The sequence below is a fragment of the Odocoileus virginianus genome, chromosome 17 (genome assembly GCF_023699985.2).
Source record: "Odocoileus virginianus isolate 20LAN1187 ecotype Illinois chromosome 17, Ovbor_1.2, whole genome shotgun sequence".
Taxonomy (NCBI): domain Eukaryota; kingdom Metazoa; phylum Chordata; class Mammalia; order Artiodactyla; family Cervidae; genus Odocoileus; species Odocoileus virginianus.
Genome location: NC_069690.1, coordinates 46,417,487 through 46,435,054, shown reverse-complemented (window position 1 = coordinate 46,435,054; position 17,568 = coordinate 46,417,487). Strand labels below are relative to the sequence as shown.

The window sequence follows — 17,568 nt, the reverse complement described above, 5'->3', positions numbered from 1 at the left end:
AGGCACTGACAACCATTATTCTGTGTTGTAATTGGCAAAAGCCAGTATCACTACAGGGAAACAGGAAAGTAAGAAAAAAGCTGTAATACAGTCCAAACACTCTTCCTGGAAATTTCTTGGATATATAGCTCAGTATACAAGTAAGAATAAGCTGCAGTTTTCAATTTTCCATTATCTATGAGGGGAGAGGAAGGTAAGAACATGCTTTAGACCATCAAAGTCTAAAATGAGACCCTGCAGTGTTCCCTGCAAAAAGACGGGCACCAAGATTCTGTTTGACAACACTGCCCTGTCCCGCCCCAACTCCCTGAGTCTGCAGCAAAAGGACACATCCTGTCATCAAACCTGGAAGGCAGTGTCCCAGAATAAGTCAGATTAGCCCTAGCTAGCTAGCTCAGTCTGACAGTCCCTGAAGCCAGGAGCGGCTCAAGCCTGGGGGGCTCCTGGTGACCTTGCCAATCAAGACAAAATGACACATTTTATACTGGCAAGCTCAGAAAGGCAGGTAAGTGAAACCAGTTTCTCTCGCTGTTTGGTGTCCCCTTAACAGCCACACTCGGTGGAACAGGAGGCCAGTGGGCACGACAGGGCCCTGTGCCTGCCCCACTCCATGGCTCAGGGCCAGGCCTGCACAGTAGTGTGTGGGCTGGTGGGAGCCACGGCCCCTGAGGGTCATAGTGAGCAAGCCAGTGTGGATCAGACCCTGAGCTCAGAGCAGAAGGGTTCAGACACCCTGGCCTGAGGCTGGGGCTCTGGAGGCACGTGCTCGCTTGCTGAGGAGATGAGGGCAGTGCAGGCTGGGGAATTCTGGCTTTAAACCCTAAGAGCTGAAGACGCATGGCTACCTTCATGACAGGCTGGGCAAAGTACCGCGCACTCCAGTCGCAGAACCCTGTCTGCATCGTGGCCGAGATGAAACTTTTGTGTCCGGCAGTATCATCTGGGTCGTCAGTGGTCTTTGGGGCGTTTGGAAAAAAGGAGAGGAGAAGACAGAAACAGAGTTAGTCATGTCAACCCCAACCCTCTCTGTGAGCTCGAGATAGTCCCTTTCTGGAGACCAAGGCATAGGCGTCAGTGGTCAGGTTTCTGAGGACAGTATCTCTGTGGGCCCCTCACTTATGCGTCATGGTGACCCAGGAAGCCTGACCGTCAAGACAGGGCTCTGAGTTTGCGCAAAGAGGCGGAGAGTCCCCTGGAGACGGCCGAGGTAGGCTGGGCTGCAGAGCCTGACACTGGTCCTCAGCGCTGGGTCGAGCAGCCCCCCGGGCCTCTGCCGCCTGGTCCCTGGGCTGTCGCTCCCACTGGGCCAGTCGTACACGCAGGACCTTGGCCCTGCTCCTGGACAGGGGCGCAGCAGAGCTCGGGCCATCTGGGACTTCTAAACACTGAAACTGAAAATACTTGGTGCTGTGGTGGGGTGGTGGGCCAGTTTGTTCCTTGTTGTAGAACCAATGTGGGCTGGGCTGGCGGAGCAGGGGTTGGCCTCACTGCACATGACAAGGCATGAGAAGTGCTTCAGAGAGGAGTCTCTGCTACCCAGAGAGATGGGGTCAGCAATAAAGTCTTACCTCCCGCCTGCCAGGGGAACTGCAGCTCTGCTGGACCCGGACTCACGGATCGTGGGTCAGCCACTCCTGCCTGGCTGACTCAAGCAGAGTCCAGCTGGGAGGCTAAACCTGGCACTGGGTGCCTGTGGCCATTTTTGTTCCTCGGCCATTGAGGCGAGGGGAGCAGGCGGCTCCGAAGCCAGGTGGGTGGGGCTAGCAGCAGCTGTGGACACCTGTCCACCCTCAACACCTGCTCCAGCTCCAAAGTCAGCGTGCAGGCTGCTGTGACCTTTCTCTTAAAATCGCTGGTCACTGGTGAGCTGAGATGCATCCTTGGTGTATCCAGAATGCCCTCTCTATATTGTGTCCGCTTGGCCAGGACAGCAGCAAGCAGTCTCGACAAGACACAAGGCCCAGCTTGTGAGTCCACCCTAGTATGTTTTCTGGCAATCCTAACAAAGGCGCCAATTCCTCCCTCTCCTGAATAGACTCCTTTAACTTAGCTGCAGAGACCACACCCACCTATGGGGTGTAACTGAATGTTGATGGAAGTTAGTGCTTAGAGCCACATCTGTACCTGGTCTGGGCCCTTGTCGAACATCTTCCGCGTCCGGGGGAACTGGTGGGAGTGGGGCGTGTATTGCACCCCCACAGGGCCTGTGGCGCCCGGCCGGCCTGGAGGCAGGTCTCGGCTGACCGGCTGCTTGGCCACGTCGTTGGTCAGGCTGGAGCTGCTTGCGCTGGATGTTGGAGGGGAGCCTCTGCCGTTGGGGAAGAAGAAACTATGAGCCAGAGCCCATTCCTTTGACATCAAACCCCAAGCAACTTCCGCTGGTCCCACTCACCCCCAGATCCTGGGAATGGGCTGAGGGTGACCAGCTTGGAACAGTCTCAATCACCTGACTTGCTGGTGTGACTTCCAAACCTGAACTGCTGCTGGTGAATTAATGACCCCTTCCAGTTTCTAAGAACCATTCTAAGTACAGGTTCTAAGAACCATCCTCCCCTGAAAACCAGTGCAGCCAGAGGCAAGCTTGGTCAGGACTGTGAGTCAGCCCTGAGGGTTCAGGGCACATGTGCTCCCCTAGGATCCAGTGCACAGCCCTGTGAACACTGATTAAGAGGAGGGTTCCAACCTGCTGGTCACTTGTTGGAAGACATGGACCCTCTCTGATAAAATCCTGAACGGAGTCAGGTCCAGTTCAGCTTTTGCTGAACAGTTGTGCAGATGAAGGTAGGAAAGGATTCTAGGAGGGGCTCAGATAAGTGAGAGAGAATCTGCAGACGGAGGGGTGGGAGAGGCTGTGTCGGGAACCTCCCCAGACCCTGGGGAGCAGGCTGCCCACCACTCACCCCGCCTGGTGGATGTGGATGCCCTTGTTGGTGGGGCTGGCAGGCGCCGACTGTGTGAGGGAGGAGGTGGTGAGGATGCGCTGAGGCCGGGCGTTCACTGTGGCCTGAAGGAGCAAAGAGACAGTGAGGGGGGTGGTCACTGTGACGATCTGAGGCTACAAGACAAGCACAGGTTGGTGGCTGCCTTTGAGTGGCTTCAAAGTCACAGAAAAGGGCTTTGGGTTGAGGAATCTCACAGGAATGGACGGTCCTAGTTGAAAATTTCCCCCAAAATGTCACCCTGTAGATAAAGTGATATTCTATAGCTCTTCTGAAAGGTATTCATCTGTTCCAGTGAGGCTCCAGGGATGCATCCCCCCGCGCCCACGCACCCATGTGACAAACACTGACAAAACTGCACCGTGACTAATGAGGACTGGGCACGCCCAGGCTCCCACTGGGGCAGGAGCTCCCCTGGACGGCGCAGCTTCCTGGGCAGAGCTGGCACGCCAGAAGGAGCCCACACAGGCTTAGCCTCACTGTTCTTTTGTATTTCAGGGCAGGCTCAAAACAACCCCTTGGGGTCAGCACTTTGTGAATAGAGGTGAGACCCATATCTGTGCCCTCTCTCCCATGATCACATGCTCCAGGAGAACCCTGGACTGGCTACTCATGGAGGACCCTCCCATGCTGGATTATTCTCTTGGCAGTTAGGGAGGCCATACCTATGTTCAGCCCACAGGTAGAAATTATAGAAAACAAAACCACCAATATAATATCAATGTTTTCCAGATGAGCCTTCACTTTGAAATGAAAACAGGTAGAACTGGATCATAACCAGCCTATTAAAAGGCTGTTTTTTTGTTTTCTGAATTATAAAAGTTGTATTGTTCATGTTTGTTTTGCTCTGGTATTTAAATTATTTGACCTCCACACACACACACACACACACACACACAACCCCAACAAAGCCTGAGAGCCAAATGATCCCTTAAGAGGTCTAAAAGGAGAAAAGAAATTTAAACTAAGAAACTAGGTGCCCTTTCAAAATTTCCAGGAAATCAGTGGGAAGTGATGGAGAAAGACTTTGGCTTGAAATACAGACTTTAGCAGAATCCACAACCTTTCAAAGGCTCCCCAAGCCCAGAGGATCTGCTGTTGCCTGAGCTGCAGCCCACGGAGCTATCTCCCCAGGGACCCCCACCCTGAAGGCTCCCACCCAAGGAAGCTCCAAAGGAAAGAAGGTGTGGGCTGGGGGTGACTGACTCAGCCTCCCCACTCTTTCCAGGGGCGGAGGCGGCACAACCCTGGCTTGTTCTCTCTCAGCCTTGAGGGCAAAAAAGACAGCTGTGCTTCTTCAATGCACTTCACACTGACGGCTGCCGCACACAGCTCTAGTTTTGCATCTGTTCTAGAAATCCTGAGAGGTGGGCGTGCCACTGGCTGGGGAAGCCCTGTGACTGGTGATCGATTGTAGGGATTCAGGCTTAGATGACGCTTCCTCGCCTAAAGTTTCTTATTTGTGCAGCAAACATTCATGCAGCGGTAAGCCTGAGTGGGCAGTGGTCACACAGACCCACCTGTCTGTGGGCCTGGTGTGGGCAGAGGCTGCTCAGGCAGCAGGTGTGGGAGATACCCTCCAGAGAGGCTCCTTTCTGGGGTGGTCGCAGTTGCCGTTTCAGACAGCATATAGTCAGGAAAGGGTAACACAGAAACACGGGTGTGCCTGCTGGGTGTCAGGTTTGGGCTGTTACAAAGGAGGATGGAGCGTGGGTCTGTGAGACCTCAGGACCCTGCTGGGAGCATCATCGACCATGAGCATACTTGCCCATGGGTCTCAGGGTGTTGAGATGCCCTGTCATTTTCCCTTCTATGATGCTGCACTGGAGTCACTGGACCAGCAGATGGGCTTGATGAAGGCCCAAGGCAAGTGCTGAGTCCAGAAGAGGAAGGGCAGTGGTGGGAGGTGGTGGTCATGGCTACAGGCCAACTCTTCAGAGGGCCGCAAACATCTTGTTAACAGTCAGATTCTAGCTCAGCTGTATCCTCTTAGCCCAATGCAAACAGAAACAATTTGCAGGGACACACACAAGTGTGCACACGCCAGGCCCACCTGTGCTCCCTGCCCCCCTGCAGTTAATGGGGGTGGTCTCTGTCATGGGAGCCTGGGCTGCAGTAAGAAGCCTACTTTGTCTCCAGCTCTGAGCATTTTCTTACTCTGCAGATCTCCTCCCAGAAACATGTTGCCTCACAAGAACTCGGGAAAGTCTAATTCAGGACAAACACCCTACAGAGACGAGGGTGACATGGACAGGAGTTTCCCAACTGGATCCTGACACAGTCAGGCTTTAGGACACCAACGGAGGCTTTTGGCTGCTCTCTCTTGGGGGAGGGAATGTTTCAGAGAAGTCCCTGTTAACTGCACACCAAGGATCTGGATCTGTGTGTGAAGTGACTGGAAGTGATTGGAAGAGACTGGAAGAGACTTCTCAAAGGATGGTTCACAGTTAATTCTGGGCTAACTTGAGGCAGAGGACCTGGATGCTGGAGCACTGGGAGTGGAGATCTATGAAACACATGACTCTATTTATCTAGAAAGGAATTTTTCTGTAAACCAAACTTCCTAGATAAATAATGTAAATTTTCTTTTTGGACTCTAAGAAATCCCAGGTAGAATTCACTTCAAGCAATGGTGGTGACCGTGATGAACTGGTCGGTAGTTGGCAGGGCCCCACTCCTGCAGGCCTGGGCTCCTTCAATCCTCGGCCTTGCAGTGAGGAGAACCAGCATCAGTGAGGTCAGGACTGGGCACAGCGGGGAGGCTTCATTTTCACAGATGTCCACTTGAGTCCCACTATGCCTTTTGCTGGGACTGCCTTCCTTTCCTCTATTTCCTTCCTCAAGATTGTGCTTCCTCCCTCTCTTGGGCATGGACCCTAATATGCTGTAACAAACATGTATTTTAGAAAAGTTTAATTTTCAATCAATCCTATTCTTAGTTGAAAAAGGAGATTATTGGACTATTTCTCAGTTTTGTATTACAGAATGAAAAAACTTAATTCACTGGCCTCTTTTCTATAGACATGGAGAAGACTCCCCACTCCCTGAGGATGGAACAGCATTCAGGTGCCTCTGTAGCTAGTCATGCAGTAGGATGATGAAGAAAGTGGGCAAGGGGCTCACTGGGGTCAAGGGGAGGTCCGTGTGAAACAAACCACCCAGTGATCCTGAGAGGGCCAACAGTAATGCCCAGCACTTTTGCATGAGGCTGGCAGTGCCCACAAGCAGGAAGTGCAGTGAACACTGTGGACCTGGGAGTTTCTGCTTCCAGAGAAAGTCACACGTGTGACCACAGACTGGGGATAAACCTAGGATGTGCTCCTGCAATATCCTCACTGCTCCTTCAAGGAAGAAGATGAGCTTGGTTGCTACAGCAGTTTAAAACTGGGTACATGACAAGGCTGTGTTATTACTACTTGTGATGCTACCAGGAGGTGAAATAGCAGCCAGACAAGAAAAGGAAAAGACAGCTCGGAAAAGACAAAACTTCACCAGTGTAGAAAAATGTTGCAGCATGGATGCTGGGGTGGATGGAATCTGCAGGGCAGAGAGGAGAGGGCTTCCAGGGTCTATAGGGTAGGCTCCCTGAATCTGTGATTCCTTTTTGCTTGAGGGTGGGATGAAAACCCATAAGGGTGGGGAAAAAAACCACTGAAAAGTCAATTCCCAGAGCTCACAAGAACTGGGAGAGTTTACAGTCCCTAAAGAAGAAAGGACTAAAATCAGTGACCTAAGCTTCCATCGTAAGAAACTAGAATCAGAAGAGAAAATTGAACAGAGTAAGCAGAAGAAATGACACAACAAAGCTAAAAGCTGGTATCAATACAATGGAGAATGAAAAACAACAGAGAAACACAGCTGACCCTCAGACAGCATGGATTTGAACTGCACGGGTCCACTTAAACACATATGTTTTTCAATAAACACCCACTGTGGTAGGATACAATCCAAGGATGCGGAGATGTGGATAAGAAAGGCTGCAGGGGGTCAGGGTTGGTGCCCCTAACCCCTGTGTTTGTTCAGGAGTCAACTGTACTAATGAAACCAAAAGTTGGTTCTTGGAAGAGTTTCCTTTCGTCAGAATGGTTGTGAATAAGGGAAGTTGCACGATAACAGTGCTGGGAATGGAAGAGAGGACGTCGCTACAGGTCACACAGAAGTCCCCACCTGATCTGCTGCCCTGATGTGGGTAAGCAGAAGCAGTGACACATGCCCCAACACAAGCTACATACACATGGAGTTTGTGAACCTCTGGATTCAAAACGCTTGTTTGAAGTTTCTAAACCATGGTGAAGACCTGACCGTGCCTGGAGTTCTCTGCATGAATATTCATAACTGAAAACCAGGGTCTTGAGAGCTTTGTGAAGAGCGCCCTTCACACGTACCTTGTAGGCAATGCTGTTGAGCACTTTCATGGCCAAGTCAGAAACATCTGGATAGGGGTCCGCAGCCAGATGCAGCAAGACTCTCCAAATTTGAGTGTAAACACTATTGAATGAAACTCCTGGGAAAGAGAAACAGGAGCTGTTTTAATAACAAGGAGCTGCCACTGTGTGCTTGGGAGGGTGGGTGGAGGGGGGGCGGTGCTTTTGGGATAGCTCCCTCTTCTGATGACCTAAGCATGCATTGGGGGTGGACACTTAAAAGAGCTGGGATTATGGGAAGTTCTGGTTTTGTTATTTGCTAAGGAGCCCGAGATTCAGAAATTCCAGGTGGTGAACAGGCTTGATCAGTTTCACCTTTGGCGGCTAGATCTTTCTGAAAGGAAAAGTTAGAAAGGGGCAGGACTTCCTTGCAGGCCTGGATGAGGAAGACAGCCACATACCACTGCATCCTTACTTGGGGGAAGCTGGACAATTGGTCTGTTGAAAAGAAAATGCTTATTCAATGACAGGGAGTAAAACAGGATTTCAAACAAGCTGTGATCACATGTCACCTGACCGGCCAGCCCCTAGTTAGGAAATCCCTCTAGTTATGAAGAATTTAAATACAAGAACAGCCACTGGAAAACAGTTTCTTGATGGACACCATTGTTTAAAGGGAATGAGTTTTATACGACATTCAAATCACAGAAGAGAGACTGGAAACAAAGGTTCAGAGTAAAGGTCAGTTTCTCTTGTGTGCCCCACGTCCATGCTTATGGACAAGTGCTGGCTTGCTGCGCCCGACACCTCATTCATAATGGGAGGCGGCACAGCCCCAGCCTCCTTTCCACAGGGACTGTGGTTCCTGTTTGCAGTGTGATGGAGCTGGAGGACGCTGACCTCTCACTTGTATGTGCGTGTGGCCTTGCTCCTCAGGCGACTACTACAGACAAAATACCTTCCAGGGAGCATTTACAAAAACTCCCATCACCTTATCCTTCCACCCTCGTTGTAGGAAAAGGTGATGACAGCTGCCACGGCCTCTGAATGATTCTGCAGGAGCGCAGCTGCCTGCACAGGCTGACCGCCGACAGGCTGGGGCCTGGGAGGCCTCTCCCACCACTCTGGCCATAGGATTTCACACTCGCTCTGTGCACAGCCCCGATGCACACTGCCAGGGGGAACGAGGTGGAGTTCGTTCATGGACGTGGCTCAGTCAGGAGAAGCGGTCCATGGATGGGATGTTCCTACAAAGACCCCTCATGCTCAGCACAGCCACTGGACAGGCCTCTCTTCTGTTGTTTCTGAGCTCAGACTGACCAGGGCAGCAGCTTCCCCAAGTGACAGAGGCTGTGACGGGCACAGTAAATGTCTGCGTGACTACTGATGACAGACATGTGGTAACAGGGAGACCGGGAAAGGAAGGGAACAGTGGGGGCCAAGGGGCCCATGAGAAGGAGTACAGGATTGGCACTGTGCACTGAGAAAGGGGTACTGTTCACTTAAAAAATCTATTGTTGACTCTCTTGCAGAAGATTTTGACTTTGATATCACTGTTTTTGGTTCAATTTGTTGTTGTTAGTCGCTAAGTTATGTCCAAGTCTTTGTGACCCCATGGACTGCAGGACTCCAGGCTCCCCATCCTTCACTATCTCAGATTCATGTCCAATAGGGAATAACAAAAAATCTAATTTTCATCACTGTCTTTGACCACAGTGAATGGTATATGATTTACTAGTAAAAACAGAACAGGAGCCTGGAATTGCCATCCCCCCATCACTGCTCTCCTGGTGCTGACCACCCCCTCTCAGCCTCTCTGTTCTGTGAACTGTCCTGGTTTTACACCTGCTGTCCCAAATGGGAAGTTCTGAGTTTATGCAGCACATAGCTCGGACCCTCCGAGTGCAGTCCCTCGGGAGATGGGGGAGTGTGGTGGGTGCTGCTGGGCTGAGCGAGCTCAGACAGGGCACCGTGTCTGGCACTCACTAAACTCCCCATGAGTGCTGAGAGCCTATTTTCAAGTCTAGACTAAAAGTAATAAAGGACCATAACTAATGGTTTTAGGATTTATTTTTCAGAGCAATGGCCACAACTTTCTAAATGGCACTGGGCATGGGAAAATTTGCTCAGTTTTGTGGCCAACTCTGGGTCCCAGAGTCCTGAGGGGTGGGCAGGGCAGCTTGGAGAAGGAAGGCGGAGCCTCTTGGAGGCAGGAGCTGTCACTTGTGACCTGTTGCCTGGATCTTGGGGGTCACTGACCCTGACTTTCTATTGCAAGACTGGGCCAGGTGCCTCCCTGGGAATCAGCCCCTGGATCTGAGCCTTCTGCATTTCCCCTCTTCATAACCCTGCTTCTGAGCCCCTCTGGGAGGATCCTGCCCACCTCTCCTTGCTTACTGGACGGAGCCCTGGGTAGACTGGGCAATGCATCTATACAACTCTTCCAGAAGGCTCCCCCCACCCCATCTCACCTGAGGGACAAGGTGAGACACAGCAGGAGGCCTTCCCGCCCCCACTCTGGACATCGGAATGGGGTGAGGCTCAGAGAGGGAGGGAGAGATGGAGGGAGGGAGAGAGGGACAGAGGGCAACAGGTGGACAGGTGAGGGAAAGCAGGGCAGGTGATGAAGGGAGGAGAGGCTGCCCGCCACACAGGAGGGCAAGAAATAGCAGCTTTACCAAACCTGTTGATTAAGACAGCAATGTCATAGCCTGACGTGATGCTGCAGGTTAAGTGTGTAACGTGAAGGCACTTGATGGGTCAGGGACCTCCAGAGACGCCACAGAAAGTCAGGGTGGAGAGGAATGGGCAACACTGCTGTGTGGAGAGGGGGTGCAGGGAGGGGAGTAAAGGCAGAGGTGCCCAGGCCCCACACAGGGGCCAGCGGCTGGTCTGGGCGGTGCGTGCAGTGGGCGGGGCTACAGTGAAGGCCAGGCAGCTCTCAGTAGGAAGGCCTTGAGTGCTGGCCACAGCTTGGACTTTATAGGAAATGAGTTTCTGTGATGGTGTCAGCTGGATGGTGGTCAGTGCAGAGCGAATGATGGTGTGTGTGTGGGGGGGGTCTGCTCTGCACGGGTGGTGGGGAGCGAGAAGCTGATGCCCAGTCCTGGGGTGGGGGGCCCAGAAATGGAAAGAACTGACTGGGGACACACGCAGAGTTCGGGCTAAATGGCTGAGTGGGTGAGGCACACACAGAGGGAGACACCAAAGAAGATTTCAGAAGGTGGTGACACAGTCAGGTCTCAGTGCAGACTCACAGACGCTGGGCAGACACGCTCAGGCATGTGGAGACACGTGCGATCAGCCTTTGCCGCAGTGGGGGGACAGCACTTCCCTCGGCAGGTGAGACCTTGAGTGCTCTGGAGACAGTGGGGGGAAGGGGGAGCCTGGGAGGGGCTAGTCTTCTGGGAGAAGATGGTAATAAGTGGACGTTCTAGGTTGCCATGGTTTTGAAAACCTCTTTTCCAATATTCAGTCAAAGAGGCTAAAGAGATTGCTAAAGAGATTGTTCTTTGGTTGAAATGAAAGAAAAAAAATTGGCTTTAAACAGGCAAATGCTACCAGTAAGGGGATTTTGTGTAGGTTATGAATTTTAAACACTATGTAAGCACCACGTTTCCAGGTGGACATCCGCTCTGGCCCACAGTTACTTCTTCTTAGCGTTCCTTCCAGCTCCAGCTCATTGTGAAACTTGCCCACTGAAGTTTTCAAAGATCTGAACCATATACAGATAAAATTCAGTTTTCTCCAGTAAAAAATGTTCAGGAACCAGGTTTTGTGCAGAGGAAAGAATCAGTGATGAGGCTCTCAAGTTCCTGGAGGACACGGAATGTGGCTGGGGTGGGAGGGCTGGGCTGTGCACTCTGAGCTCATGTGGCCTCAAATGAAACACCGACACTTCACCCCTTACACCCCCAAGCTAGCACCAAGGACAAAAGGATCCCCCTTTCTGGGCTGTACTGCAGTGGGTGGCGTGGTGGTACCAACTAGCTCTGGACCCTACAGTCACTAGACTCTTATGGGCCCCAGGGAGACGCATCTTGTAGAATTAGTCCTGAGTCCTTTCTAGGGCCAGCAGAAGACTGGTCTCATGTCTTCTGATGGCAAGCACATTTGGACTGCCCTGCCCCTTCAGATGCTGAGAGGGATTGGGGGCAGGAGGAGAAGGGGACGACAGAGGATGAGATGGCTGGATGGCATCACTGATTCGATGGACATGAGTTTGAGTAAACTCCAGGAGTTGACAATGGACAGGGAGGCCTGTTTGCATGCTGCGATTCATGGGATGGCAAAGAGTCGGACATGACTGAGCGACTGAACTGAACTGAACTGCCCCTTCAGATCACGACACTGGTGAGTCAGAAACATCAAACACTGTCATGTGATGCCAAGAGGCAGAGAGAGTATTATGGAAACAAGCAAACCACCAAGAACTGAACACTAATGAAAACAGTACCAACCAATCAGGAGGGTGTGTGTGGGAGCAGGGGAGGCTAATGAACACATGAGCTCAACCTCACTGTAACTGAGGGACATGCAAATCAACACCATGAGGAGTCTGCTTGCTCACATAAGATGGGGAAGCCTGACTGGACCAGGAGTCGGGGGGCGGGCACAGGAGCTTGTCCGCCTTGGAACAGAGCCCTCTGAGGTCAGTCTCCTTCTGCATGGAGCCAGACGCCACCTGTGTCACACTGCAGGGTGTCTGCTGCAGCCCACGCCTGTGCATGTTATGGGTACTTATAGTACACCCGGCATGGGATGTAGGGGGGGTGTGGGGCTATGGCAGGTGACAGAGTTCCTTCACTTGTGATTCTGACATCCCTGGTCAGAGACAGAACCAGGCAGAATAAACGGGAATATACATCGTAAGTCTGCTGGGGAAAAGTTCTCAGGAGGAAAGCAGAGGGATGGAGAGAGATGCAGAGTGACTGCAGAAAGCAATTCTGGGTTGGGGTCGGGGGAGCCTGGAAAGCTTCTTTTAAAGTGACTGGAGCAGGACTGTGACTGGACTGAGGAGCAGCCCGTGAGGTAGCTGGAGGCAAAGCTCTCCAGCCAAGGGGAGGCGCCCAGGGGCCAAGGAGCCCAGCATCACCAGGTACAGTGGGGAGGGCAGGAGGCAGAGCTGGGGCCAAAAATCCTGAGTCTGCTTTTTGAAAAAGGAGGAAAGAAGGAAAAGTCAGAGTAAGGTCACTGTCCACCAACAGGAGAATGGACAAGCGAACTGCAGTAGATCATGAAAGGGAGCAAACAAGACTCAGGTGAGCAGCATGGACACACAGCTGTCAGAGCAGAGTGAGGACAGGGGATGTGCGGTGCCATTGACGTGACGTTTAAGAGTTCGTGGGAACCCTGCACAGGGAACAGGGAGGGGCTCTGGGTTCTTTAACTTCGTCTATAACCCCTTAAGTTGGTAACAAAACACACATGTGGGGTGTGACACACCGGTCCGAGTCTTTACGGCTGGCTATGCAGTGAGGATATGGGCTAACTTCCCATCTCTCAGTGAGCGTAGCAGCAGAACCAGGGGGTCCCCACTCAAGGCAGAACACAAGACCACTCTGAGCCTTCGCTCAAATGTCAATGTCCAGGCAGTCAAGTAGGAAACTGCTGGACTGACTGCAGGTAAAAGCACAGAGGGGGGTCCTTGGCTGGTGGGAGGGAGGTCCTGGCCAGGGAACTTGAGTAGGGAACGGCTGTCTGTGCCCTTGGAGCAGAGCTCTGACCTTGGACCTCACACATGCCTTCTCTGGGGGGCTCTGGGTGCCATCAGAGGCCACACCACCTATCAGATGCTGGGAGCGCCCCCTGCTCTGGCCATGACACTCCAAATGTCTCCTGAGGGCAGAACCATCCTGCTCTGCAGTCCTGGGAGTCCTGCGGCCTGCCCAAGGACAAGGCTGGCTCCCTGGACGGCCTGGGTCAGACCAGCGTCCAAGGGTGAGGTTCCTGCTGCCACAGCAAGATAAGCCTTACTCCCTCCTCCCACTGAGTGTGTCCCAGCACTGCCCACCTAGGCAGGAACCCAGAGGTGCCCAGGGGACCAGTGGAGAGGGGGAGGTGGGACTCACCGATGAGGGAGTTGAGGGAGGAGTAGGAGCTGACGCGGCGCATCTTGTCGATGGTCTCGAAGGACAGGATGTACTCCTCATTCTCGGGGCTGCCCAGGGTGCTGCTGGCGCTGCTGCTTGTGCTCAGGTTCCCGGGGGAGAAGGCCACTGAGCCGCCGGCTGGCAGGGCACCGCCGTGAGAGGGGGCAGTTAGCACACACCCACCCCATCTCCTGGCCCGCAGGAGGGGCTGGGCTTCCGGGCACAGGGCTGGGGAAGGGTGCTGGGGGCTTAGGACTGGGCGTGCCCAGTGGGGCTGCAGGACAATCATTGGCCACCCCTGGTAGTGAACCAGGACTTCTGCTCACATCCAGGTAGGCAGGAGGGGTGGGGGCCCATCTAACAAAAGGTCCCAGAAGATGACCCATGACCACCCCACTTGAGCACCCAGCCTCTGGGCTCTTACTTTCTTCCGTCAGGCTCAGGTTTTGTAAAGACTTGTTTAAGTTTCTAGCCGTGGTGACAGCACGGATATTCCCATAGGAGCTCACGGAGCGCAATCTGGGGGTGCAGGGGCTGTCCCGCACGGGGGTCAGACTCCCACCCTCTGGGAAGAGAGAAGGAGTGAGAAGACTGAATGGAGGGCTCAGGCCGCAGGCGGCTAGACAGAAGGTGACAGCGGGTTCTACCAGGATGATGTGACTCTACAGCAGGGCCCTTCAGCTCAACAGGGTCTCTGCCAGATGTGTGTCAGGGCCAGGTGGACAAGGTCATGACCACAGTGAGGGGACCGGGAGCAGGTGACCATGAGCCATGCTTGGCATTTTGTGAGAGTTCAACTACAGGGGCCCACACACAGTGGTCCCCTCAAGACTCGCACCAGGTGCTCTGGGACCTGCCTGCGGCTGCTGCCCCCAAACCAAAACAGAGCCAGAGTGGGGGCAGTGCTGGACAGTGTCTGCTGGCTCAGCCTCCCCTGCACTGCCCCTCCCTCACCAGGGCATGCCGGCCGTTTCCTTCCCTGATGTACTAAACCAGCAATGGTCACATGGCTGATCACAAGGCCTCTTTTCTGCAGAGATGGCTGTGCTCTGGGGGAGGGGGCAGCCCAAGATGAAGAAATATAAATTCAATAAATGTGAGATGAGGAGCTGCCTAACGCAACACTAACATGAGACCTGTGACGGGAAGAAAGTGCGTCCTTCAGTCCCTACGGCAGCAGCTCCTACCCTTCGAGGTTTGTGTGACTTGATTTCCAAAAGGGTAAAAAGGAAAGAAACCAGGGGGTCAAGGGGGCCTTCTTTCTTGCCCTTTCTATTCTTCTGAGAAGACAAGAACTGCAGATATCTGTGTGGCCAGGACTTGACACGTGGGCTCAGGACCCAGCAGAACGAGGGGCCTGCTGACAGTTCAGACCGGGGCCCCAGGGCCAGCGAGTTGCACGGGCTCCACCTCAGCATCATACCTGCGGTGGTCCTACCTGTGGTGGCTGGAGAGGGCAGCGGGTAGTTCTTCTCCTCTTCCATGAACTGCAGGGCCACGGTGCAGAAATTACTTTCATACTGAACGACAAGGTGACTCAGAGCCACCACCAGCTCCTGCCGGGAGGAGAAGAGACAGCGACAATGACTTGAGCGGGGGAGAGAACTCAGCAGTGAGACGGGCATGCTGGCACTGAGCGCTCAAGCCACCACGGAGAAAAGGCGGGGGTGGGGTGGGGGACAGACGGCACTCGGTGCTGAGACGGGGCTGGCCCCTCAACACAGCACCCTCAAGTGTCCGGTGTGGGCAGAAACCTCTGAACAAGCAGTGAGGTGAAGATGAGGGCCTCTGAGGGACGCCCTGGACACCTGGAGGAGAGACTGCTGACTGCTGGGTGTGAGCAGCAGGACTGGGGGGCCTGGTAGGGATATAGGGGGAGGACACCCCAGAGTGGGACAGGGAAGAGCCCTCAGGGCCTCCTATGGTCAACACCACTGAGAGCTCCGGGCATTAAAGCAGGACGTGCTGGGCAGTACAGCACGTTCCCTTACTAAGTGTAAAGTCTCCAAAGATAAACTGGTTTCCAGTCCCCAAAAGGCAACAGGGAAGTTCTACATGACTTCAGGCCCAGATGCCTCAGTCCAAGGGGAAGAACACACCTGATCTCTTTTGGGACCTGATGACCTGGAGATCCTAAAAATCATGGGAAATAAAACTGGATATAGGTTTGCACTACTTTTCCTATCACTATTGAAATGGTTCCCACAACTTTATTTTACTTTTTAGAAAAATACTTAGCAGAAGGCCAAAGTCTGAGAGCCCCTATTGTTCTGTGAATTCTTCAGACACCCAGGGCCAGGAGAGCTGTGCTGAGGTGTCAACAAGCTAGGGTGGACCCCGCCTTCTCTCCTATCTCACCCTTACATATTCATTGGCCTCCCCGGTGTGTGTGTGGGTTTTACTCCCAAACCCACCTCTCTGATCCTGTCTCTGAGACCCAGGCTGGTCCTTCCAACTGCTGACCATGCATGCCCACCAAGCACTCTAAAACCCAACTTGACCTGCCCAGGGCCTGCTACCTAACCCTTTCCATTCAGCCCCTGCCAGGGACGCTTGGCTTGTGCCCTCTGGTGGCTTCAGGAGACCCTTGAATCATCCTTACCCATCTTTCTCTCTGCTGATCCTGCCACCCAACCAGCCTGTCCCTGAGTCTAACAGTGCTGGGTAACAGGCTGTCGAGGGGTTGCCCACCAGCCCCTCCCAGTGAAGAAGCAGCCTGCCCGCATGAGTGCTCAGTCATGTCTGACTCTTTGCGACCCCATAGACTGTAGCCCACCAGGCTTCCTTGTCCATGGAATTTTCCAGGCAAGAATACAGGCTGAGTTGCCATTTCCTACTTCAGGAAGAAGCTTGAACTGTCTTCAAAAGACACAGGTTTTCCCTTCACTCTGAACTGGCAAAAACGTCTCAGCTGTACCAGAAGCAGATTCCTAGGTCTTAGACCGTTTGATCTGGGGGAAGCTGTGAGGGCTGGTCAAACTCCTCCTGCTGGGAGGTGGCCGTGGGCTCCAACCTTCAGAGGTCTTCAGGCATGTCTCGCCAGAGCGAGGTTGGGTGGAAGGCTGGAGTTATTCTCAGACCTCAGAAGCATACCAGCATGGTTACCCGAGCCCCTCTGGCCAGCAGCCTTACCCCGTTTCCCGGCAGAGCGGTCCCGCCACCTCCACACTCCAGCCTCCTGCTCACACTGGGAGCAAGCAGGCCTCCTGCCCCGCACCTTGGCACCTGCTGTCCACTCGGCCTGGAGAGGCCTCCACCTCCACCGGGGATACCTGTTCTCTACCTTCACTCCTGTCTCCAAGTGCAAGTTCTGGAGGTTTCCACCCTCCGCCATATCCAAGTGCAAGTTCTGGAGGTCTGGTTACCTAGGGCTTGGCCCACAGGTGGCGTTTAACAAGTATCTGCTGATGGAATGAAGCCTCTTCCCTTCAGACACAGCATAATCTTTAACATACGGTTCAACTGTTTGGGTGACTTGTCATCAGGATTCAGGGACATCATGGTTACAAACATGGCCTGAGGGGAGTTGGCTAACGCTCCACCTGTGGTGGCCCGGAAGACTGGACCACACGTCTTCCCAGGTGGTCCCCAAGGGCTGCCCCTTCTCCATGTTTCCAACAATGAATTACTGGCTGACATTTGTTTTCAGCCCATGGCCACCAAGTATCAAGCTCAGCTCCCAGACAGCCAGGGCGGCGCTGTGGGAAAGGGAGCCCATCTGCTCCAACTAGATGGCCTCTGGGCTCGCCTGTGGGAGAAGGCATTCCAGTCCGGGTGGCTCAGCCGTCTTGTCGCCACCACCAGAGATGTCCTGAACATTGATGGGAAACACCCTCTCATGCCATTCATCAGGTCAGTTGGAGTCAGACGTGTGTGGAGGGAGGTGGATGCCAGGAATTGCTCCTCTGTGGGTCTGTGGTTACTAAATAAATGTAAACTACAGAAAATGGATGCAATCTTCTTTCTTTGCTAAGGTGGACAGCACCCAGTCAGCTGCAGGCAAGGGTTGCAGGACTGGACTGGTCAGCCCTTGAGAAAAGCAGGGTGACAGTGGGGTGGTCACAAACCTCCCCCTCCCCACCCCCCCCACTCCGGGTCCTGGTCCTTCTTGATGAGGTGTGGGCGGCTTGCTGACTCGGCAATCTGCCATCCTGTACTTTGCGCACAAGTTCA

The 17,568-nt window shown here is 53.4% G+C and overlaps 1 protein-coding gene across 2 annotated transcripts in view; it reads right to left on the bottom strand.

The window, feature by feature from the left end:
• The window catches only part of RPTOR (regulatory associated protein of MTOR complex 1), a 310,827-nt gene that overhangs the window by 30,757 nt on the left and 262,502 nt on the right, over nt 1–17,568 (bottom strand). For both annotated transcript variants that reach the window (XM_020875726.2, XM_020875727.2), the window contains exons 18-24: nt 14,834–14,951; nt 13,820–13,960; nt 13,375–13,533; nt 7,325–7,443; nt 2,901–3,004; nt 2,125–2,308; nt 846–956 (exon numbers count right to left, since the gene is read on the bottom strand). In XM_020875726.2, coding sequence (XP_020731385.1) covers nt 846–956; nt 2,125–2,308; nt 2,901–3,004; nt 7,325–7,443; nt 13,375–13,533; nt 13,820–13,960; nt 14,834–14,951 — 936 coding nt within the window. The remainder of the gene's footprint in view (nt 1–845; nt 957–2,124; nt 2,309–2,900; nt 3,005–7,324; nt 7,444–13,374; nt 13,534–13,819; nt 13,961–14,833; nt 14,952–17,568) is intronic.